This window comes from Myotis nattereri (assembly GCF_964212035.1).
Source record: "Myotis nattereri genome assembly, chromosome: 4".
NCBI lineage: Eukaryota > Metazoa > Chordata > Mammalia > Chiroptera > Vespertilionidae > Myotis > Myotis nattereri.
This window is the reverse complement of record NC_138079.1, coordinates 98941799-98967206: the sequence shown is the minus strand read 5'-3', so window position 1 is coordinate 98967206 and position 25408 is coordinate 98941799. Positions and strand designations below refer to the sequence as shown.

General features: G+C 42.7%; 1 protein-coding gene and 1 pseudogene across 2 annotated transcripts in view; one reads left to right on the top strand and one right to left on the bottom strand.

The window, feature by feature from the left end:
- UBN1 (ubinuclein 1) overlaps positions 1 to 25408 on the top strand; it is a 39600-nt gene that overhangs the window by 5862 nt on the left and 8330 nt on the right. The window contains exons 4-15 of the mRNA XM_081090442.1: positions 2330 to 2416; positions 2954 to 3049; positions 3383 to 3517; positions 4436 to 4539; positions 5235 to 5673; positions 12091 to 12161; positions 13421 to 13550; positions 13726 to 13844; positions 13996 to 14124; positions 14309 to 14455; positions 25219 to 25269; positions 25366 to 25408. Of these exons, the coding sequence (XP_080946568.1) occupies positions 2330 to 2416; positions 2954 to 3049; positions 3383 to 3517; positions 4436 to 4539; positions 5235 to 5673; positions 12091 to 12161; positions 13421 to 13550; positions 13726 to 13844; positions 13996 to 14124; positions 14309 to 14455; positions 25219 to 25269; positions 25366 to 25408 (1551 nt within the window). The remainder of the gene's footprint in view (positions 1 to 2329; positions 2417 to 2953; positions 3050 to 3382; positions 3518 to 4435; positions 4540 to 5234; positions 5674 to 12090; positions 12162 to 13420; positions 13551 to 13725; positions 13845 to 13995; positions 14125 to 14308; positions 14456 to 25218; positions 25270 to 25365) is intronic.
- LOC308518699 (Y-box-binding protein 1-like) lies at positions 22565 to 23505 on the bottom strand (annotated as a pseudogene). Its single transcript has one exon. The product of its transcript is annotated as a Y-box-binding protein 1-like (transcript).

Sequence of the window (25408 nt, the reverse complement as noted above, 5' to 3'; positions counted from 1 at the left end):
TTTAGCGAATAGGTCGTCTGTTGAAAAAAACACTAGTAATTTTGCTGACATAAATATTACATATCTACAACTGTGGTCTACATATTTAAATCCAAGAGTCACTGCTCTTAAACAGTGCTCGGTGAATGATTAGCAAATGATCACACCGCATCTCTTTTGGTAATTGGCTGTGTTGTCTCATGGCATGACTTTCTGCAGCAGTTTTGACACGTGGCAGCTGATGTTCCCACGTGGGATAAGCCACACCCCTGCCGTGTGCATTTGTTTTCTCTTGGTGACTAGGGAATGCACTCATTTACTAGACCTATTTGGTATAAATGTAAAATTACTGTGATATATATAGAAAACCTTTCTGTGAAATTAAACTTTTCATACATAATTTTAATTACACAAACGTGTCTATAAAAGTAAAACAGGTAAATTAACTAATTTCTCAGTTTTTTAACATGCATTGAGAAAACCCAATTTGTTATATAATGGACTTTTCGGCTTTAACAGGCACTCCCTCACCTGAATTAGTCTGTTATATCGAGGTTTTACTGTATTTGTTTTCTTGGCGGATTTGTTTTTACTTTTTAGTGTGGAACTTCTCAAACATGCATAAACTAGAGAGAATAATATAATAAGCCCATGTACCCATCACCCAGTTTCAACTATTATTGATGTTTTGGTAACTCATTAACATTGTAAAAAATTTTTATAAATTTATTAATTGAACTAGAGGCCTGATGCACGAAATTCATGCACGGGTAGGGTCCTAGGCCTGGCCAGCGATCAGGGCTTATCGGGGCCTTCCAGTTGCTGGCTGGGGCCTCCTTTCCCTGCTGCTGGCTGCCAGCCGAGGCCTTCCTTTGTTCCGCACCACCCCCTGGTGGTCAGCGCACATCATGGCAAGCAATTGGTCTCCCAGTCAAACTCCGTGGGGACAATTTGCATGTTAGGCTTTTTTATATATATAGTTTATGCACTTAAGAAAAATGCACATATGCCAGGCCAGTGTGGTAGCACCAAGAGGGAAGCATGCAGGAGTCAGTTGATTGATGTTTTTCTCTCATTGATGTTTCTGTCTCTCCCCCTCCTCCCTCTTCCTTTCTCTCTCTCTCAAAATCAATAAAAACATTGTTTTTTAAAAAGAAAAGTGTACCTGATAAATGCACAGCTTAATGGATTTCCACAAACTTAACACATCCATGTAACCTGTGCCTCAATCACAAAATAAAACATTTTCTAGGACACCAGAAACCCAACATGATCTCAGACACTCTGTGAGCCAGGTACTAGCCTCATTTCCATCTGACTAAGAGCTACACTAGAGAAATGCTACAGTGTGGGACCCGACCAACCTACCCTCAGTACCTTGCATAGAGCACAGGTATACAGTAGATGCTTACAGTTGCTCTTTACTCTGCTCCTGCTCATACTGTATAATTCCATCTTTATAAAATACAAAAACAGGCAAAACTAATCTAAGCTGTTGGAAATCAAGGCAGTCGTTACCCTTGAAGATGGGGTAGTATTTTGGGAAGGCAGGAGGAGAGGTTTTTGGACATTTCCACATTCTTGTAATGGAGTATCATCTAATCACTGACGTGGAAGCAAATGTAGAGCTTGGAGAGAACAGAATGCAGTTATAAACAAATGCATGAAGATATAGAAAATGCATGTGGCAGGACTAGTATATGTGCTAAATGGACAAATGAACCCTTAAAATTTATCCTTAGAATATTTGGAGTGAGTATTGATATTAGGAGGAAAGAGATTACTGATTCTTCAAGATAGGTGTCCAAAGAAAGGGACTGCCATGAACCTAGGTTTGATGTTCAGTAGAACTGAGAGAAGAGCAAATTTATACCATTCTTCTGACCAAAAGGCAGAATAACTCTTAAGAACTTGTGCTATATTCAGTGAGTTCTTAACCTTTATGAGCCACTGACTGCTTTGGAAGTGAATCTCTCCTTACAGTAATGTTTTTAAGTACATAAAATAATTTTTAGGTTGACAAAAACCGACTACATTGAAAAACATGTCTGTATAGGTTGAGCATCCCTGACTAACGGCCCTTTGCCATATTTGGAACTCTGTAGGACCTATTGATGTGATGGGTAATTGTAGGCATTTAGTTTTGATGAATTACATGAATGGAAGTTTTTCTTTCTTAAACTGCTAAGGTAAACACTGATGGGAAGTAGCATGTATTCTACCTTGTCTTTTCTGAAAAACAGTTGTTACTATTATGCATTTTATAGGTGTTGAGTAGTCAGTGAATATATTATGAATACATGGTGGGAATTTTTGGTAATTTTTATTTTGTGAAATGGTCTCTTTACAGAAGAAAGATCTCTCAGATCCTTTTAACGATGAAGAAAAGGAAAGGCATAAAGTGGAGGCCCTTGCCCGGAAATTTGAAGAAAAATATGTAAGATTTCTCTTTGTGAGAGGTTTCTAGACATTTCCACATTCTTTTAGTGGAGTATCATTTAATCAACACTGATGTGGACACAAGTGTAGAGCTTGGAGAGAACAGAATGCAGTTATAAACAAATGCATGAAGATACAGAAAATGCATGTGGTAGGACTAGTATATGCAGCTAAATGGACGAATGAACCCCTAGAATTTATCCTTAGAATAAATTTTACCCTGAGAATTGATCCTTAAAATAAATATTTTGGTAAAAGGCATATGAAGCCATTTGGTGTCTTCTGTCTTAGGCCATTTTATGCAATCTGTCTTATTTTAAAAGGTCTTTATGGAAGGAGATTTGGGAAGGGGGAGTGTGACTGTTGAGTGCTTTATACCCTTTAGTCACTAGCTGATGGAATAAGGCAACAGTTAATTCTGTGGATTAAAAAAAAGCATGTGACTTTAGACTTAAAAATTTGTTAAGAAGGTAGATCTCATGTGTTCTTATTACAATTACAAAAAAAAAAGCATGTAATCTATTTTAAATTTTAGGGTGGAAAAAAACGTAGAAAAGACCGAATACAGGACTTGATTGATATGGGGTATGGTTATGATGAATCCGATTCCTTCATCGATAACTCTGAGGCGGTACGTACTTAATGAAAATGCCACATAGGAATGACCACATCCTTGCTCCTCCTGGTAATGGCCCAGAAGCTAGGGGATGGGTCAAAGTGGGCCTGCCTTTAGCATGAGGAAGGAGCTGCACTGGCGAGGGAGGAAGAGATACCCTTGATCTGGGTCTTGGTTTCTTCACTGAAAAGGATACGAGATCTGCCCAAAACACCATCTAGCTCAGATGGTCATGATGGACCAGAAGCACGTGTAGGCATTTGGTCTGAAATGTGATAGGGAAACATCTGCTCTGCATCTTTGGACTGTAGTAGCAGCAATTGCAGCTATTTGTTTTTCCCCTTTCAGTATGATGAGCTTGTTCCTGCTTCTTTGACTACAAAGTATGGAGGATTTTACATTAACTCAGGAACCCTGCAGTTTCGACAAGCATCAGAATCTGAGGATGACTTTATTAAAGAAAAGAAGAAAAAATCTCCAAAGGTTAGAACATTGCTCGCTTTTGAATTTCAGAAGTGCTTTTTTAAAAAAACAAACCTTGTTAGGTCAGTGGGTGACTTGCTAGAATAGGTGCCGTTTTAGGATAGCTTAGGACAGTGGTCGGCAAACTGTGGCTTGCGAGCCACATGCGGCTCTTTGGCCCCTTGAGTGTGGCTCTTCCTAAGCCTTAGGAGTACCCTAATTAAGTTAATAACAATGTACCTACCTATATAGTTTAAGTTTAAAAAATTAGGCTCTCAAAAGAAATTTCAATCGTTGTACTGTTGATATTTGGCTCTGTTGACTAATGAGTTTGCTGACCACTGGCTTAGGAGATTGGCAGAAAGGCATGAGCTGTGCCAAGGTTGACAGTTCATCTTTCCCACCTGTGCTGTAGCGAGGTGCTGTGAGTCCCAGCAGGCTTGGCAGGGATTTCTTTCTTGAGGTCATCTCAGGGTGGGGATGAGGGCAGTGAAGGGTGTGAAGTGAGGGGAGTTTGCATCAGTATTGCCCTGTCCCTTCCGTGGACATGTAGAGGTCTTCAGTTCCTAGGGGTGTCACCCAGTGAAAACAAGTTAGCCTTAAGGTAAGTTTATTTTGAAATCTATCACTGCCTGTGTGTTTAACATGAGAGGCAGCGCCCACATACAGCTCATTTCAAACTAGAAAGGTTTCTGGCTCTACAATGGCCACTGTTGTCTTAGCCCCAGATGCTTCTAGGAGACACTGTTGGTGGAAATGGCTGTATTGACCTGCCACCGGTCTGTGGTCCAGGAACTGATCTGAAAGCTTTTGTTCATGAAAGAACAAAGTAGGACAGTTATCAGGATATGCCCTGGACAGAGCAAGGCCAGTGTTGCGTCGTGTACTTGCTTCCTGAGTGAGGGAGCCGTGTAACTGTGCCTTGTCTTTAATTCTCAGAAGCGGAAGTTGAAGGAAGGTGGTGAGAAGATAAAGAAGAAGAAAAAAGATGACACTTATGACAAGGAGAAGAAATCGAAAAAGTCCAAGTTTTCCAAAGCCGGGTGAGAGGCAGCAGCTTCTTTGCTAGGATGAAATCTGAACTGTTAGGGCAGGACACCTAGGAGCTGACTTGTGCTCCTCCTCTCAGCTTCAGATGAGACAGCTGGGCCTGGCCTTCCATTCCCTCTCACGCCTCGCACAGTGCCATGTGGGCATAGTCAGTGCTCTCACATCTCTTTGTGTCAGACTTCCAGAGTTCTCTCTGTCCCACTGTCAGTATTGGCGGCGGTTTCTGTCACTGTATGATTGCTGCTGTCTCTTGTTCTCTTGGGCACATGTCCTCTGCCCCAGTTTTCCTTCTGTCTCTGCTGTTTCCCTTTGTCTTCCCTGGTTCTGCTTTCTTTGCCTCACTGAGTCTCACCCCAGCTGCCCTTCAAGTTGCTGCTGCTCCTATTTTCTCCCTTTCAATATATTCCTTGCTCATCCCCTTTTTGCATCCTTTTATTTCAGCCTGGCAGTGTTTTTAAAAGCCACTGGGTATATAGCACTTTGTGACACAGTTTTGCTAACCTGTATTAAATCTCAAGCTTTGGTCCTAGTAAGAAGGAGCTCCATGTGCCAAGAGGAGGGAGGAGGGTGGACTTGTGACTGAGGTTCCTGGAAACCATTGTGCTGGGAACAGGGGTGAAGCCCCTCTGTGAATTTCCCTTTTGAGGTGTACTGCAGCCTTAGTAACCAGTTTCCCCCTTACTTGCAGCTTTACAGCCCTCAATGCCAGTAAAGAGAAGAAAAAAAAGAAATATTCTGGGGCTTTGAGTGTCAAAGAGATGCTAAAGAAATTTCAAAAGGAGAAAGAGTCTCAGAGAAAGAGGGACGAAGAGCATAAGTCTGTAGCAGTCTCGTCAACAGAAGCTCAGGGCCTACGGGAATTGGAGGGCACCTCTGACCCCTTGCTGTCGCTCTTCGGCTCCACTTCTGACAATGACTTGCTTCAGGCAGCCACTGCCATGGACTCACTGACTGATTTGGACTTGGAGCATCTGCTCAGTGAGTCTCCAGAAGGAAGCCCCTTCCGCGATATGGATGATGAAAGCGATTCCCTTGGGGTGGGACTGGACCAGGAATTCAGGCAGCCCTCTTCCCTCCCTGAAGGCCTGCCTGCACCCCTGGAGAAGCGCGTTAAGGAGCTGGCTCAGGTATGGTGACACAGAGTGGCCAGGCTTTCCTGGAAGCGGTTTGGGCAGATTGACACTGGTTCTGCACCGCGTGAAGCTTGCTGCCCAGAGCAACTCTTAGTGAATTGGCAATTTTACTGTAATCTTTTCCAGGCTCTCTTCTCATCCCAAGTGAGGAAACAGTGTAAGCTCTGCTTGTCAGATACCATTTTTAGACCTTTTGTGGTTCTTTAACTCTTAGAAAATATACTTTCTTCTGGGGAGATTTTTCTCTCTATTTTCTGCCTGTAGGTTCCTTTCCCACAGAGTATTTTTCCTTTTGTGTGATAGACTGACACTAATGTTGGTAGCAAGCAGCTAAGGCAGAGATCCACCTTTTTATTAGTAATCTGTTGAAGGTTTTGGAAATTCACAAAAGTTTGCAGACATGTTACACATAGAGTATATACTTAATTGTCACTGGGTTTCAGTTGCTCCCTAGACTTGCATGTCATCAATGTTAGGTACTGACTACAGAATGCCTAAATGGTGATAAATGAAAAGGAGCAGAACCTGAAATGCTGTTCATGCTCTATTAAAAACAGCAACAACGATCAGAATGAGCAGCCATTGCTGTTTTTCCCTGGTAACAGAATTGATCCCTAGAGTTCTAAGAACTGTCAATTCAGTAACCTATAAACCAAGCATGGGTTGTTAGTCATGATGACATTGATCCTTCAGTTAAAGTAACCTTTCACCTTGGGCATCATGGCTTGTCACCCAGCTCCTGTGGCATTTACACTCCATAGCTGTAAGGTTTTATTTTTATTTTATATAGCTGTAAGTTTTAAACCAGTGATTCTCATAATGTTCCAGAATCACTATAGGTATAATATCCCTTGTGTTTTAGGGCAGGGTAAATGTTAACTAGTGCTACCAATGATTTTCTCACTTCCAAAAAATATTTGAATACAATATACGAAGTAAACTAAACCATTTATTTTCATTAGTTTGTGTGAGGTGTTCTATTTGAATGTAATGATTTAAATGAATTGTACCACACTCAGAGTATATCTTAATAGGACATTAAGTTGGAAGTAGTTGAATCTGAACTTGGCATGTTTGAGCATACTGTCCTATATTTACTCTCAGAATTTATGTCAACCATTACTCCTTGTTCTTTTCAATCCTTCGGTTTGTAATCAAATTGTTTTGTAGCATCTGAAAGTCATGTTAAGTAAGTTGAATAAGGTATGTGTGGCAGTAGCTAGTCGTTTTTTAGAGAAAAGTCGAAGCAATTCTTGGATGTGTCCTGACTCCCACCACAGGTTGTATTCTAGTCTAATGACTTATACTCATTATTTCCCTTTCTTGGGAAAGATGGACAAATTTAGTGGAAACAAAGTAACATAACATGAAACAGCATTGGGCTGTGATTCAAGAAAGCCTCACTTTCTAGAGTGCTCTGGATGGACACTGTGAGCAAGCTGTCCTTCCTCAGTGACTGCCAAGTCTCAGTTATCTCTTGGGCACAATGGAGAGAGAGTTCAGGATTCCATAGGTAAGGTAGGCTTGGGTTCTGGTGGGGCAGTGGTGACCAGGAGAGTTTGATGTACTGGCTTGAAAAATATAATGTTCAAATGTGAAATTGATACGTTAGTCATTTTCTGACGCTTCTATAACAGCATTAAAAAAAGACTTTGGGAAATGAGGTGGAAAGTGGGAATTACCCATCATCCTGACAATCTGAAAACTATTTTTAATTCACATATTCTTTTCTAGCCTCTGTGTATATGTTTTTATGTAGTTGTAATTATAGTTGTGAATAATTGTTTCCTGCTTTCTTCACTTAATAAATATTATAAAGCCCTCATCACTTTTAATGGTTGCATGAAAAAGAAGGCTTATTTTAGAAAGTTACTTAATGCCACTTCTAAGGATCCCCAGGTGCTTTGTTCCTACCTGTGTATGAGTGCTCTAGACTCAGGCCCTCCTGAGAATATGCTGGGAAAGATAGTCTTCCTAGGGAAAAATGCCTATGTATACAGGAATTGCATAGAATTTCAAAAGCCATACATGGGTATTTGGATCCTTAATAAGGAGCCCTAACCTAGATCTTGAACTGGATGTTGCATTTTAAAAGCTTAAATTAAACTTGATGTATATAACGATAACATTAGCAATGTTATATATTTCTCACTTTTTCACTCCCTTCATTTTTCTTTTTTTCTTCTTCTTGCTTTTATTTTAATAATAATTTGTTTAGATTTTAAATCTTGGCCTTAGATGATACATGTATCAGTTTCTACTGTTAACTAAAAAACTATCCCAAAACAGTGACTTCAAATAGCAATTCCTTTCTCCTGATTCTGTGGGTTGGCTGGGTGGTTCTTCTTTGTCCTATCTGGGTGCTCTCTTGTACCTGCACTCAGCTGGCAAGATGGCTGGGTGCTGGGACGGTGGGGCCTCTCTCTCCTCTGGTCTTCCTAGTCTTTGTTCAGTGCATGGCAGTTTCAGGGTAATATTTCAAGAGGGTCGTTGTAGAAGTCATAAGGCCCTTAAGATCTAGCCTTAGAAGTTGTATGTACCACATCACTTTTGCCACACTGTATTGGTAAAGGGAGTCACAAGTGCACACCGGATTGGAGGGTTGGGGAACTAGAGACCACCTCTTCCTGCGGCAGGAATGCATGTTCTGGGAGGGGAGGAAAATGTGGTCCTGTTTGAGGTCTACCACAGAACATAAGCAGATTCTAATCTGATGTCATCCCTTATGGAAAATTTTTTTCTGTGGGAAACAAATTAGATTTATTTTCTAGCTAGAAGTGATACTTAAAACTTTGAAAAATATATTTGAAAGTTTAAGTATGCTAAAGAGGCCCTCCAAGAGGGTGACCTTGGTGAATGCTGCCCATATATTATTTACTGTTTTCTTCTCATACCCATTTTTAATTTCTTTCTCCCTTGAACTGTACATTTTTATGGGCCCCAGAGAATCCAGTGATTTGATTCAATGTGTCTTTTGTTTTGGTTGTTGGAAAGCTCAGGTGTGTTGCCCCCTTAGGTTATTACCTTTAGTTTGGCAGCCTCTCAACCTGGTTCATACAGATGACCCAGGTCTGTTTTGGTCCTCTTTAGTCAAGCATAATATGGGAACAGTACTAAGACTAGAAAAGAAACAGAGACCCCATGTCACCCACCCTGCTGCTCTTACCTGCTTACTGTCCTACTGAGTTAGAACCCCTGCATTGCAAATCCAGGGAGACATGGATCCAAGGATAAGGTTGGAAAAAACTAACCTGTTTGATCTTCTTTAAAAAAAATTATGACAGATTTCATTCTGTTCAGCAAAAACAGGTATGGTATATAAGGTTCTGAACTAGGTGCCGAAAGGTTATAAGTGGCTTTTCTTACAATAAATAAAACAGCTTATTAAAAGGCTATTGGAACTACTGTAGTTCAGCATGATCTGGCTGGCTTAACTTTACTTCCTATTTTTTTTAAAAATGTATTTTTTTTTATTGATTTCAGAGAGGAAGGGAGAGGGAGAAAAAGATAGAAACATCAGTGATGAGAGAGAATCTGACCCGCTGCCTCCTGCATGTCTCACACTGGGGATCAAGCCCACAACCTAGGCATGTGCCCTGACCGGGAATCGAACCATGACCTCCTGGTTCATAGGTCAACACTCAACCACTGAGCCATGCTGGCCAGGCTTACTTTCTGTTTAATCTTGGATTGATCAGTTCATTCAACTCCTTGGGCAAGGATGTCCCTTAAGGTTGTATTTTAAAATGCAGCACTTTCCCTGGCCAGCGTGGCTCACTCAGTTGGTTGGGCATTGTCCCATGTACCCAAGGTTGCCATTTGGTTCAAATCCCGGTCAGGGCACATGCTGGAGTTGCAGGCTCGATCCCACATAGGAGGCGTTCAGGAGGCAGCTGATCAATGTTTTGATCTCACATTGATATTTCTTTCCCTCTCCCTTCCACTCTCTCTCAAAATCAGTAAAATAAAATAAAAAAATCTTTACAAAATAAAAATGTAGGACTTGACTAATTATCTTCAATATAAAAACAGACCCCCAGAGATACTGTCTACACAATCCAAAAGGCATCAGGAAAAAAAAAATATTTAATGACGGGTCTGATAAACAGTGGGGCATTTGAAGTACATGTTGAAGTAATTAGGTTGAATACTATGAAGATGCTTCTGGATCTTACAACTAGTAGTGTATAAGCTTAAGCAAAAGAATGGCTTGGTTTTATTTTCTCTTAAACTAAAATCATAATTGCAGTACATTAAAAGTGCCAAGTTAGAATTTCAAATCCTTCTGAAAGTATAAGGAATTGGCAGATGAATGGGTTAAAAGTCACATCATTTCTTTCTACCATTCCATCCATCCATTTGACTCCTTTCATCTCAGGCTTCTGTGCCATCCTATAGCCAAGGGATCTTGAAGAAGCTGCAAGTTATGTTTGGTTGTTTGATACTGAGTTTTCCTTCCTCTAATTTGCATTCTTTCAATGCTATCTGTTCATTTGTTCATCCATCCACTCAGCTGGCATTTACTATGCATCTATTATATGATAGGTAGATATGGGAAATATATTGATAAATAAGATTCAGTTCTTGTTCTCTATGAGCATAAGTTGGGTTTGTATACCAGAGGGTCATCCATTTATAGATATAATAGGAAATTTCTTAGAAGTAGTTGGAAATTCTGATTAGGGCTTAGAATAAAAGGTTTACTCTAGAGCAGTGGTTCTCAATCTGTGGGTCGCGACCCCTTTGGCGGTCGAGCGACCCTTTCACAAGGGTCGCCTAAGACCGTCCTGCATATCAGATATTTACATTACAATTCATAACAGTAGCAACATTACAGTTATGAAGTAGCAACAAAAATAATTTTATGGTTGGGTCGCAAGATGAGGAACTGTATTTAAAGGGCCAGAAGGTTGAGAACCACTGCTAGAGATTTAGATTGCAAAGACCTACGTGCATTTGTGGTGTTTTTGAAGCTGTGAAGGGGAAGGTGTTACTGGGAGAAGTGAGTTCTAAGTAGAACTTTGGGGGGTCCATCTGTAATGAACGAACTAGTGGAAGAGACAGGTGGAGTAGTCAGAGGTAGGACAAGGACCTAGTAAGGAAGGCAAGTGGGATGAGATGAAAGTGGAGGATAGTTATTGGTGCCTGCTGTTTCAGAGGGCTTGATCAGGATTGATCATTTCATTTTCGGTAGTCACCTTATTGCCTTTGTTTGCCATCACTATTATATTGTATACCACGCCTGCAGTTTTACTTTGCCTAAAGCCTTTGGACCAGCCACTCTTGGGTTCCACTCTTGGGTTTAGATCAGTGACTCTCAATCCTCTCTGTACTTTAGAGTCACAAGAGTTACTTTTTTTTTTTTTTTAATATATTTTATTGATATTTTTTACAGAGAGGACGGGAGAGGGATAGAGAGTTAGAAACATCAATCAGCTGCCTCCTGCACACTCCCTACTGGGGTTGTGCCCGCAACCAAGGTACATGCCCTTGACTGGAATCGAACCTGGGACCCTTGAGTCCGCAGGCTGACGCTCTATCCACTGAGCCAAACCGGTTAGGGCCACAAGAGTTACTTTTAAAGAGTACTGATACTTAGTCTTTTTTTAAAGAATACAAATTCATGAGCCTCGTTCCTAGAGATTCTGATGTGATTGGTCCAGGGTGGGTAAAGCTGCCAGGTGATTTCAGTGTGAAGCCAACTATGAGAACCACTGGTTAAGACTTTGGCAGTTAGCTTTCCTCACTTGTGCTTTCCGGGCTGTGGCTGCTTGCTATGGTTGCTTCAGGGGTTTCCAAGCTTGCCATCCAGATGTTAGCTGTGTTCTCATAGGAAGCAAAACATTGTATAGTAACCTGTTATATCTTGTGTTAATGGGTAGTAAGGTATGTTAGTAATTCCAATGGTCTGGGTAGTGGAGTTTGTGATATACTATAAGTAAATTATGAATTTTCAGAGAATTATAATGTTCTTAAATGCTAATGCAGCACATTATTATTATTTTGGTAGATAAAGGTCTTCAAATATTGCAGGTTTAAAAACAGTTCTTGATTGTTTTTGTACTGCAGATGTATGGCAAATTCCAACTTGTAATTTAGATGATAGAGTGCTGGGAACAAAAGTTAGCTAGCTGGCAAAATCAAATGCACAATGATTGTTTTGACTCTGATTTTCTTTTATGTGACTTTATTTCAAGTCCCGGGCAGAATAGACAGTCCATAGATGTTTCAGCAGCTTTTGAAAAGAGCTGGATATACCATTTCTAGAGCATATAGTGACCACAGGTGGGCATGGTGAGGACTTTATCGATAGGTGTTCGGTAGGGACTGACTGATCTTGTGCCTGTGGGTGAATGTGAGGGTGCTGTGGGGAAAGTGCACTAATGGATGTTACTGTCTGCTATGAACCAGGCTGCCAGAGCTGCTGAGGGAGAGAGCAGACAGAAGTTCTTCACCCAGGATATTAATGGCATCCTCTTAGAGTGAGTATCTTTTGTTTCTTTACTGTTAGCATGCCTGGGTTTGAGCAGGCCAGGGGTTTGGGAGTGTGATTGAACTACATAAAGTTGACCACTGATGAGATTTTTAAAAAATTATTTTTGTTTTATTGTTCTTTTTAAAGAGGGAGGGCACACAAAATATTTGTCTCTAGGAAATAATAGACCTTACTAACCTTAGGTAGCAGACATTATTAGACACTGTCATGGCCCGTTGGAAGTGGATTTTGTGGCAAACATGAGATGAAAAAGAAGGTGTTGTCTGCCTGTCTCTGGGAAAAGTAAGAGATGATTTGGTACAGCCAGGGGCCTGCTCTCCTGGGTGCTCCTCAGTGTACCTGGTCATTCTTTCCTTGCTGTCACTTCTCCTCCCAGGGCCAGTGTGCACCATCCTGTAATACTTCTCCCAAATGCCTGAACCTCTGAGATGCTACACTGTATGAATTGGGTTAAAAAAGCAAAGCAACAACAAAACAACCCTACACACATAAATCCAAACCAGATTCTTTGTATGTGGCTCTCCAGCTTTGCCGCTTCTCTCCTGGTTACATTTTGCACTATGTAGCAGAGGAAGCTTGCTGCTCAAAAGCAGAGGATTTTTCACATGTAAGAAAGGTTGTCAGGACTTAGGGATATTCTAGCAAAGTACCTTGCCTGGCCAGGTCAGGAAGCCTGGGCTATGGAGAGCACCTGAGGATCAGCAGAGATAGGAGCTTTATGTCCACAGTGCCTGTTAGAGTATGCCAAATAGGGAGAGCTCAAGGGATCCAAGACTATTTGAAATAGTGTTTTGCTTATCTAGATGGGGACACTGGAGGGATGAGAATTTCCCTGACTTCCTGATCAGGGATAGGACTGGGAACTGGAATAGTAAGGAAGTGCTTTCAGAAAATATTGACCCCAAGTAACTCAGTTACCTTCCAGTAAGCTTTTCTGTCTTTTTCATTTATGAAATTTAGTACTGCAGAGCTTGTTCTCTTGGGCTCTGATAACGTTTGACTTGGTCTTGTCTTGGACCTGAGAGCCTTAGCCCACTTTACTCAGCCAGGTTCATCAGGTTTGGGAATTTTTGTTTGGTGACTGTTGGAGATCACCAAGTGCACCGGCCACTTGGTTGCGTTGTGTGATGAGATAAGATTTTACCTGCTCTTGGCTCCTAGCTTCCCTGTCTATGGTAGGATGATGTGTAATGATGAAAGAATATGCCTGGGCTGTGGCCCACTGATAACTATTCTGTTCTTCAGCATAGAGGTGCAAACTCGGGAGCTGAGTAGCCAGGTTCGTTCTGGGGTATATGCCTATCTTGCTTCATTCCTGCCCTGCAGCAAGGACACCCTCGTCAAGCGTGCTCGAAAACTTCACCTCTGTGAACAGGTGGGTGACTCTGCAGTGGAACATGTTGGCTTTGGGGCCCAGAGGAGGGGTGACTGAGTCTTCACAGATGTCACAGGTGCTGTTGCACTGCCTCTGTGCGATTATTTCTGTAGTGGGTCCTCAGTATAAGAAGAGGTACATAAAACAGATTTATGATATGTCCTGCTCTCTGCAGGGGGGGCGTCTGAAGGAGCCTCTCCAGAAGCTTAAGGAAGCCATTGGCAGGGCAATGCCAGAGCAGATGGCCAAGTACCAGGATGAATGCCAGGCCCACACACAAGCCAAGGTTGCTAAGTAAGTATGTGCCATCACTCTCATCAGCATTCCCACCTCCTTATCTTAGAGGTCCCAGGGGATGGGGGACAAAAGGGAGGCAGTGGACACAGGAGAAAGTAGTTTTCCTGTGGTGACTTTGGGGTCCTGTTTAATTCTGTTCACCCGGTAGGATGCTGGAAGAAGAGAAAGACAAGGAGCAGAGAGAACGGATTTGTTCTGATGAGGAAGAAGATGAAGAAAAGGGGGGCAGGAGGATAATGGGACCCCGGAAGAAATTTCAGTGGAATGATGAAATCAGGTGTGCCCAAACTGGGTCCTTGCCTCATTGGAGGGTTTGTGGGGCCAGTGTCTGAGCATGTTCCCGTATTTCTAATGAAGGTTAGAATCATTTACTTTAATCAGGGCTGGTGAAAGCACATGATTAAAACCTTGAAGAAGCATTTGGGGTGGTTTGAAGTTTCTGACTTTTGCCTACTCCTTAGGGAGCTGCTCTGCCATGTGGTGAGGATAAAACTGGAGAGCTATGATCTGGAGAAGAACAACAAAGTCCATTCCTGGGAGGATTATGTGAAGGTGTTTCTGGATGCTGAGGTCAGACCTCTCTGGCCTAAAGGCTGGATGCAGGCCAGGTGAGTGCCATGAACAGCCATGTGGTCAGTGTGACGAGGTGAATATTCTTGCAGTAAAGAAATATTTGAGTGCTTCTATTGTGCCAGGTCAATAGGGTTCCTTCTCTCAGGGACCCACTGTCTGGTTGACTCAACTGTAATTTTGCATGAGGAATTGGGGGGCATGAGGAATTGGGGCTCCATGCCCTTCCAACCTCAGTCTGCCCTTCCATGTGTTGAGATGATGGCTCCTACTGGAAGCTGAGAGATGGAAACATCTTAATGTTCCGAACAGAAGTCTCATTTGCAAGTAGCAGAGCTGACTGATTATTGGAGTTAAGTGCTAGACTTTTCTCATAGGCTGGTTTGTATTATGTAGCTTCCCATGAATAGACTACATCTGCAATACCCAAAGGTGGCTGGAGCTAGGGTTTTTTTAAAAAAATGTTTTATTGTGGTAAAAGATACTTAACATAAAATTTATGATCTTAACCTTTTTTTAAATCCTCATCTGAGGATATTTTTTCCATTGATTTCTAGAGAAAGTGGAAGGGAGGGAGAAAGAAGGAAGGGAGGGAGAGAGGAAGGGAGGGAGAGGGGAAGGGATGGAGTGAGGGAGAGAGAACATCCATGTAAGAGAGAGACATCAATTGGCTGCCTCCTGCACACACCGCTACTGGGGCTGGGGAACCTGCAACTGAGGTACGGGCCTGGGAATTGAACCCATGACCCTTCATTCTGCATGCCAACACTCTAACCACTGAGCACGAAACCATCCAGGGCCCATCACAACCATTTTTAAGTGCACAGTTCAGTGGTATTACATACATTGACGTTGTAGCCATCACCACCATCTATCTTCATAAATCTTTTCATCTTATAAAACTGAAACTATACCCATTAAATGATAATTTCATGTTTCCCTCTCCCCATAGACACTTGCATCCTACTTTCTGTCTCTCTAAATTTGATTACTCTTAAGTACCTCATATAAGTGGAGTCATTCAGTATTTATCTTTTTGTGACTGGCTTACTTCACTTAGCAAAATGTCCTCAGGGTTTATCCCCGTTGTAGCATAGCACAGAATTTCCTTCGTTTTTAAGGCTGACTGACATTCCATTGTATGTATGTATCGCATTTTGCTTATCCATTTGTCAATGGATAGTTACGTTGCTTCCATATTTTAGCTGTTGTGAATAATGCTCCTATTAACATGGTTGTACAAATATATTAAGACCCTACTTTCAATTCTTTGGTGTTTATATGTTCCTGGAAGGGGAATTGCTGGATGATATGGTAATTCTATGTTTACTTTCTTGAGGAATTTCCACAGTGGCTATTTTACATTTTCTTTTTTTTTTAAATATATTTTATTGATTTTTTACAGAGAGGAAGGGAGAGAGATAGTTAGAAACATCGTGAGAGAGAAACATCGATCAGCTGCCTCCCGCACATCTCCCACCGGGGATGTGCCCACAACCCAGGTACATGCCCCTGACCGGAATCGAACCTGGGACCCCTCAGTCCGCAGGCCGACGCTCTATCCACTGAGCCAAACCGGTTTCGGCTACATTTTCACTAACAGTGCACAGCATTCCAGTTTCCCCACATCCTCACCAATACTTGTTTATGGTTTATTTTATTGTAGCCATCCTAATCCTAATAGGTATGAAGTGGTATCTCATTGCAGTTCTGATTTGCATTTCCCTTATGATTAAGGATGTTGAGTATCTTGTTAAATACTTATTAAATACTTATTGGCCATTTGTATGTCTTTGGAGAAATGTCTATATAAGTCTTTTGCCCATTTTAAAATTTACTTGTTTTTTGTTGTATTTTAGGAGTTATCTATATATTCTGGCTATTAATCCCTTATCAGATATATAATTTAGAAATATTTTCTTTCATTCTGTGGGTTGCCTTTTTACTCTGCGTATAGTGTCTTTTGATACACAAGTTTTTAAGTATTCATGAAGTTCAATTTGTATTTTCTCTTGTCTGTGCCTGTGTTGTTATATCTAAGAAATGATGGCCACATCCAATGTCATGAAGCTTTTATCCTATGTTTTCTTCAAAGAGTTTTATTGTTTTGGGTCTTTCATTAATTTCCTTGATCCATTTTGAGTTAATTTTTGTATATTTTGTATATAGGTGAGGGGCCAACTTCTTTCTTTTGCATGTGGATATCCACTTTTCCCAGCACCATTTGTTAAAAGAAATGTTCTTTCCCCTACTAAATGGTTTTGGCATGCTTATCAAAATTATTTGACCATATATGTGAGGATTTATTTCTGGGCTCTCTGTTACTCCATTGGGTTACATGTCTGTCTTTATGTCAAGACCACACTATTTTGATTACTGTAGCTTTGCAGTAGTTTTGAAACCAGGAGTTGTGAGTCTTCCAGTTTCCTAAGATTCCATGTAAATTTTAGAATGGGTTTTCTATTTCTGTAAAAAATTGTCTTTGACATTTTGAAAGGGATTGCATTTAATCTGTAGAATACTTTGGGTAATATTAACATTGTAATAATATTAAGTCTTCTAATCTATGAATGTGGCATGTATTTCCATTTATTTATGTTGACTTTAATTTATTTCAGCCATGTTTTGTTTTCATTCTGTAAGTTTTTCATGTCCTTGGTGAAGTTAATTTCTAAGTTTTAAAAAAATATTGTTGAAAGGTTTGGGGTAGGGCCAAGGTTTCAAGGCTCAGTGTAATCAAAATGATGTTTATTCGAGGCACCTGGGTGCAGATGGTCTGACTCAAGAAAGAGCCAGCGGTGAATTGGGGAAGGAGCAGGCTTTTTATGAGCTCATGGAGAGCTGCAGGGGGTTGGGAGGGGGGGGGAGTGAAGGGCTGTGCAGGGGTGATGGTCTTCAGGAATTTCTGTAAAATAACCACTCAAGGGGAGCATGTTTGTGCAAGGCTTAGGCTAACAGAACGAGCTTTCCCTTTGACATTTGTTAGATTTTGTAAGGCTCAAGCCTTGCTTTCTCCAGTTAACCCTTTCAATTGTGAATAGAATTATTCATGTGTAGAAATACAACTGATTGATATGTATTGACTTTAAAAAATATATATTTTTATTTATTTTGTCAATCCTCATCCGAGGACATTTTTCCCATTGATTTTCTAAGAGAGAGTGGAAGGGAGGAAGGGGGAAGGAGGGAGAGAGAGACAGAGAGAGAGAAACAGAAACATTGATGTGAGAGAGACACATCAATTGGTTGCCTCTCGCATGCATCCCCACTGGGCCAGGGGTGGAACCTGCAACCCAGGTTTGTACCCTTCAGTGAGTGGGCCGATGTTCTAACCATTGATCACACCAGCCAGGGCTATTCGTTTCTTTTTTAATGTCCCCACTTTCTGATTTTGATTATTTGAGTCTTTTTTTTTTTTAATATATTTCTGTTGATTTCAGAGAGGAAGGGAGAGGGAGAGAGAGATGGAAACATCATTGATGAGGGAGAATCATTGATTGGCTGCCTCCAACACGATCCCCACTGGGGATCGATTCCGCAACCTAGGCATGTTCCCTTGACCAGAATCGAACCTGGCACCCTTCAGTCTGCAGGTTGACGCTCTATCCTGCCAGGGCTTGAGTCTCTTTTTTCATGACTTGAGTGGACTTTATTTTGCAGGCAAGAATGCCGCAGATGACGGAAGGGTAATCATTAAACTGAGCTCTCAATAGCAAGGAGACACTCATCTGGAAGAGGGCTCAGGCAACCAAAATTTCAAGAAGTACAGGTTTAGGTCCAAGAAGGTGTTCATGGTGTAGTCATGATGCTGGAGATTCTTGGTAGGTGATGTTGTATAACAACTCAGAAGGTGCAGCTGCTCATGCTGGCATTTTTGGTGGACTTTGCTTCTTGAGATTCGGTGGCAGAGATCCTCGGCACTCTGGATTCTACAAAGAGATAAGCTGTAGGAGCAAGTGTCTTGTAGAAGCATAGTCTTCAGTGCTCCAACTTGTCCTTGCTGGAGTAGGAAGGCTATCATTGTGATGACTTGGTGCCTGGCAGGGCAGAGGTGCCCAGCAAATTTCATTTAAAATTTATTTTTCAATTACATTTGACATACATTATTATTAGTTTCAGGTGTTAAACATAGTCATTAGACATTTAAATACCTTACAAAGTGATCACCATAGTAAGTCTGGTACCATCTGGACACCATACATGATTATTACAATATTGTTGACTATTTCTCTATGATGTGCTTTACACCCATGTAACTATTTTTATAACTGGCAATTTGTTCTTCTTAATCTCTTTCACGTATTTCCCACCAATGCCCCTCCTGCCTGGTGACCAACAATTTGTTCTCTGTATTTGTTAGTTTCTATTATATTTGTTCATTTCTCTTTTTTTTCCTTTTTTTAGATTCCACATTTAAGTGAAATGATATAGTATATGTCTTTCTCTGATTTATTTCACTTAAGCACAATACCATCTGGGTCCATCCATGTCACAATGGCAAGATTTCTTTCAATTTTATGGCTGAGTAATATTCCATTTTATGTATGTACCACATCTTCTTTAGCCATTTGTCTGTTGATGGATATTTGGATTACTTTCACATCTTGGCTATCTACACTAGTAAAAGAGAAAAATGGTAATTGGCGTACGGCGATACCCTTTTCATTGGCTAATCAGGGCTATATGCAAATTAACTGCCAACTAAGATTGGCAGTTAACTGCCAACAAGATGGCGGCTAATTTGCATATGTAGGCACAATGCAGGGAGGCGAAAGGGAAAGCAGGAAGAAGCCCCCTGCCACTGACAGTGATCTGAAACCCAGGGGGGAGCTAAGAGCTGGGGGGCAGGGCAAAGGCAGCCCCTGCCCCCCAGCCATGATCGGAGAATCAGGCGCCTTTTCCGCCCTGGCCAGTGATAGCAGGAAGTAGGGGTGGAGCCAGCGATGGGAGCTGGGCACGGTCGAAGCTGGCAGTCCCAGGAGCTAGGGGTCCCTTGCCTGGGCCTAAAGCGAAGCCCACGATCGCGGCGCCCCCCGCTGCCACTGCAGGTCCCCGCTGCCTGGGCCGGACGCCTAGGCCAGAGGTGTCAGGCCTGGGCAGGGGTGGAGCCTGCAACCGCGGGGAGCTGGGGATCCCCTGCCCAGGCCTGACACCTCTGCCGGAGGCCTCAGGCCTGGTCAAGGGGCCGATCCGGTGATTGGTGATCGGAGGGTGATGAGGGTCAACTCCTCTGGCTGAGGCATCAGGCCTGGGTGGGGGGCGGAGCCAGGGATTGGGGGGATATGATGGTCCCCTTGCCCAGGCCTGAAGCCTGGGTCAGAGGCATCAGGCTTGGGCGGGGGGTGGAGCAAGCGATCAGAGGGAGATGGGGGTCCCCTGCCCAGGCATGATTCCTGGGCCAGAGGCCTCAGGCCTGGGCCGGGGCCAGAGCCAGTGATCGGGGGGAGATGGGGGTCCCCTGTCCAAGCCTGACACCTCTGGTGGAGGCGTCAGGCTTGGGCAAGGGGCCGATCAAGCGATCGGAGGGTGATGGGGGTCAACGCCTGAGGGCTCCCAGTATGTGAGAGGGGGCAGGCTGGGCTGAGGGACACTCTCCCCCCCCCTCCCACACACCCAGTGCACGAATTTCGTGCACCGGGCCCCTAGTTGTAAATAATGCTGCGATGAACATAGAGGAGCATACATCTTTTTGATTTAGTGTTTGGCTGTCTTTGGGTAAATACCCAGAAGTGAAAATGGTGGGTTATATGGTAGTTCTATTTTTAATTTTTTGAGGAACCTTCATACTGTTTTCTAGTGACTGCACCAATTTAGAATCCTTGAATTCAGTTCGCTAATTGCTAAATGAGGGTTCCATTTTCTCCTTTGCCAACACTCGAGGAATGAGGATATTTTTTTCCATTGATCTTTAAAAATATATTTTTATTGATTTCAGAGAGGAAAGGAGAGAGAGAGACATCAGTGATGAGATAGAATCGTTGATAAGTTGCCTTATCACTGGGGTTTGAGCCCATAACCTGGTCATATGACCTGACTGGGAATTGAACTTTGACCTTCTGGTTCATAGGTCGACACTCAACCACTGAGCCATGCTGGCTGGGCTCCATTGATTTTTAGAGAGAGTGGAAGAGAGGGGTAAAGGGAAGAGAGAGAGAGAAATACCTATGTGACAGAGATACATCTGTTGGTTGCCTCCCACACGCGCCCCAACCAAAGGCAGATATCAGACCTGCAACCCAGATATGTGCCCTTGACTGGGAATTGAACCTGCAACCCTTTGGTGTGCAGGCCAGTGGGTCTTATCACTGAACCATGCTGGCGTAGGGCTCTGTCATTATTTTCTCAAATAGGTTTTTAATGTCTTTTTTGTTTTTTTAATCCTCAGCCAAGGATATTTTTTCCATTGATTTCTAAAGATAGTGGAGGGGGGAGGTAGAGAGAGGGAGAGGAGAAGAAAGAACCATCAGTGTGAGAGAGAAACATTGATTGGTTGCCTCCTGCACATGCCCTGGGACCTGCAATCAAGGTATGTGCTCTGGACCTGGAATTGAACCTGAAACCCTTTGGTCCAAGAGCTGACACTCTAACCACTGAGCCAAACCAGTCAGGGCGGTTTTCAGTTTCTTACTCCCTCTTCTCCTTCCAGCACCCTATGATGTAAATGTTGGTACCCTTGAAGTTGTTCCAGAGGCTCTTTACACTATCTTCATAATTTTGGATTCTTTTCTTTTTGCTCTTCTGATTGGGTGTTTTTTTTGCTTCCTCATATCATATTCCAAATCATTGATTTGATTTTCGGTATCCTCTTACTCTACTGTTATTCCCTGTAAATTATCCTTCATTTCTTACTGGTCCTTTTTTATGTTGTTGATGTTCTAAGTTCCTTGAAGTTCTCATGAGTTTCTTGACCATCCTTAGAAGTATTGTTTCAAACTCTATCTGGTAGTTTGCTTGCTTCCATTTCATTTAATTCTTTTTCTGGAGATTTCTTCTGTCCTTTCATTTGTTTCTTTGTCTCTGCATTTTTGCTGCTTTTCTGTGTTTTTTACTATGTATTAGAGCTGTTTTGTCTCCTGGAATTGGTAGAGTGGCCCTGTGTAGTAGGTGTTCTATAGGGCCCAGGAGCTCAGCCTCTCCGGTCACCTGAGCTGGGCACTGTAGGTGCACCTTGTGGCAGTGTGCACAGTCTTGTTGTAGTTGACCCTTGATTGCTATTGGTGTCACTGGGAGGGATTGACCTCCAATCCAATTGGCTGTGAGGGCCATCTGTGACTCCAGTGGAAGAGCTGCTATGCAGGAGATGCCCCTATGGAGCAGGACTTAACTTCAGTGTGACTTTGGTGCTCACTGAGTCCACCCCTTAAGTGTGTCACTTGTGGATGTGGTAGGGTTGTAATCTGGTGTGGTCTGAAGCTGACCACTGAGTGCTGTGACTCTAGGGGCCTCCCGGGAGGTGCAAAGTCAGTTACTGCCTTGCTCTCTGATAAGAGCTACAGAGCAATCTGCAGATGGCTGCTACTTGTGATGGGCTTGGAGGTTCCCAGAAGACGCCAAGCTGTGAACCAAGGCAGGCTGCTGCTAGTGTTAGGCCTGGGGCCAACTATCAAGAAGTATAAGGCATGCTGATGCCAGCTGCTGCTTTTTTTGCAGACTTTCTTAAAAAAACACGTTTGTCACCAGCCAGCATGGCTCAGTGGTTGAGCGTTGACTTATGAACCAGAAGGTTTCAGTTCAATTCCCAGTCGGGGCATAAGCCCGGATTGCGGACTCGATCCCTAGTGTGGGGCATACAGGAGGCACCTCATCAATGATTCTCTCTCATCATTCATGTTTCTATCTCTCTTTCCCTCCCCCTTTCTCTCTGAAATAAACAAAAATGTTTTTTTAAAAAGGAAAGCAACTGGTAATATTTGAATACTTAAAATTTTTTTAAAACCGTATGTTTGTCATTACCAAAAAGAGACATCTTTAAAACCCCATGCTGCATAGAAATGTGGATAGTTCTAGTTATCTGGTCAGTGGACAAAAAGCAAGCACTTAAGGTCTTCAACTTTAATCTTTTGTTCATTCCTTATTGCTGGAATTTCATTTCATGCATTTTTCTTATTGGATGACTAAACCAGATGGTAGAGAGGGTAAACCTGCATTTACTCAACCCTGCCCTGCTCAGCTTAGGGAGCAGACAAATTCTCAGCTGGTGGATCGACTGCTTTTGTCTCTTTGCCATGTTGTGGCTTAGGGTTTTCTGGCCGTCTGCTTCAGTAATTGAAGTTGTGGCAGTACCAACTTTGAGGTGGCTGCTGACCTTGGGTCTCATCTCCTTGATTTTCCTTATCTTCTTCATTGCCGTCCTCTCTAGGCTTTCTTTAGTGAGGAGGGTCCCTGTGAAATCATGGTCTATCGCCCCGATACATATTTTGTCTCACTGGTCTACCTTATTCACCTGCACCCTGGTTTGCAGCACCCTCCATTACTTCTCCCTGCACAGGAAGGTTGGAATACTGTGGGCGATGCCCAAAGGGTCTCCGCGTGTAGTACAGTGGTAACCATCGCCTAGGATAGGGCTGCGTGGGATAGGGCCGGCGCTGTTGGGCCTGGCCTTCAGGAGCCCTCTCCTATCTCTCATTCTTTTCCCCACTTTCACTATTCTGGTAATTGCATGGAGGACCCTTGCAACGTGGATAGTGTCTACAATGGTTACGGTCTGCTGCATATTTACTGCCTTTACTGGAACTCGACCAGGGCCTGTAACATTTGCTGCCTCCACAACCTTTTCTCCTTCAACATCAAACTCCACAGTCTCTCCATCTCCTACACTGCAAAGGTCCTTCCTGAGGTTATTCTTCTTTATGTCAACCTTGTGTACAGATACATCTTTCTTGGTGTCATTCCTGTTGATGAAACCATATCTGTTTCTTACATTGAACCATTTTACTGATTCCAAAACCTTTGTTGCAATAACCTTCTTGTCCCCCAGTGATGTGAGGCTGCCCTGGCTGTCAGCCGCTGCCTGTGGTGCTGGGCTTGGTGTTGGCAGTGCTGGAGGGGGGCAGTGGGGATACTGCTGGGTCTTGGCCTCCCTGCTCATGGTTATGGTGATGGTGATTGGGGCCGGCTGCGGCAGCTATGGTTCTCCCAGGGTGTGATGATAACTAGCTCTGTGGTGGCAGTGGGGCTGCTCAGGGCTCTCTGGGGTCCACTTTCGACTACCACTTGAACTCGAACTCTCTTGTTAAAATTATTACTATTTACTTTTTTTTTTTTTTATCACTGTAGATTGTCTGTGTGCCAACGAGAAGCCTGAGTGTAGATTTAATGTTTTCTTAAATCTTTTCTGAGCTTTTCCTTGGGTATGCATAGTCACTTTCTAATTTTACCCATGTATGCAGTTTTGAATGTCCTAGTCTTTAAGGTTTGGCTTCTAAAAGGGGAAAATTGAAAAATAGTGTTTAAAAAAGGCACTGGCCCTTTAAATCTCCTAGAAGTCACTTGAACCAGAGGTGCAGGGGTTCACAATGGTGGGAAGAGAAATAACAATGGCTGCTCTCTCTGAACAGAAGGAACAATCAATAATTAGAGCACAATCCTAACCAGTTTGGCTCAGCAGATAGAGCGTCGGCCTGCTGACTCAAGGGTCCCAGGTTGGATTCCGGTCAAGGGCATGTACCTTGGTTGCGGGCACATCCCCAGTAGGGGGCGTGCAAGAGGCAGCTGATCGATATTTCTCTCTCATCGATGTTTCTAACTCTCTATCCCTCTCCCCTCCTCTCTGTAAAAAATCAATAAAATATATTTTAAAAAAATAATTAGAGCACAGATCCTGATAGTTGTAGGAGAAGGTCCTTTTGCCCACCCTAGTTCCTGCAAGCTACTTCGGGAAGAGGTGCATAGCTACTTACTATGGGGTTAAGGATTGGGTAGCTGCTACTGTGCTAAGAGCTGAAATAATCCCACAGTTTACCCATCCAAGTCTTCCCCTGGAAGGTGCTAGCTTTGATCAGTCTCTAGAGGTTCAAAATAGTTATTTCAGAGAGATTCTGCCAGGGCAATTGTTGTCCAGGTGGGGAGAGGATTAATTCTGATGCTTTCTACTCTGCCAACTTCCCAGAATCCTCCCCTGGAGCTCATGTTCTTGACTGGACCTGATTTTTTGTGGGTTGGACAAATCATGGAACCTTTTCTTGTTTCAGTATCCCATCTGTAAATGGAATTGCTCTTCCCTCCTTACAGATTGGACTTTTGAAGGTATGAAGGGAAGGGCATAAAGATCATTTTGTTGAGTTTCTCTGGAAAGAGACATACTGTGGGTCAATCTCCACTTTACTCTTAGAAGATGAGAATGGTCATCAAGGAAAGCACTCCTGCCTTTAGGGGAAACATCACTAAGAGAGGTTTGGATGTAGAACCATAGCTTTTTTTTATTAATATGATTTTATTATTTTAGAGAGGGAGAGAGAAAGAAACACCAATGAGAGAGAAACATCAACATTGATCGGCTGCCTCCTGCAAGCCTCCCAATTGGAGACTGAACTTGCAACCAGGGCATGTGCTCTGACCAGGAATCAAACTGAGCCACATTGGCCGGATGAGCCATAGCTTTTTTTGGTAAATCTTAGACTCTTGCCTTTCAGGTGGCCAGCACATCTCCTTTTGATCTTCTCACCAGCAATGAAGTCACTAGTGCTCTGACATTTAATTAATAATAGGTACTGAGTTCTAAGGATGGTAGGGAGCTCTAGAAACAAGGTCTCTGTTTTCAGGGGGCTTATGTAAACTCCACCCTGTTATCTGTTTATTTCAGGACTCTGTTTAAGGAGAGCAGACGAGGCCATGGGCACCTGACATCAATCCTGTGAGTGTCTCAGTGTTTTCATTTCTCAAGACAACTGCCATTTTTATCTCTGGTGGATCTCCTCTAAACCTTTTCTGTGTTCATTCTTTTGTTCAGGGCCAAGAAGAAAGTAATGGCTCCTTCCAAAATCAAGGTGAAG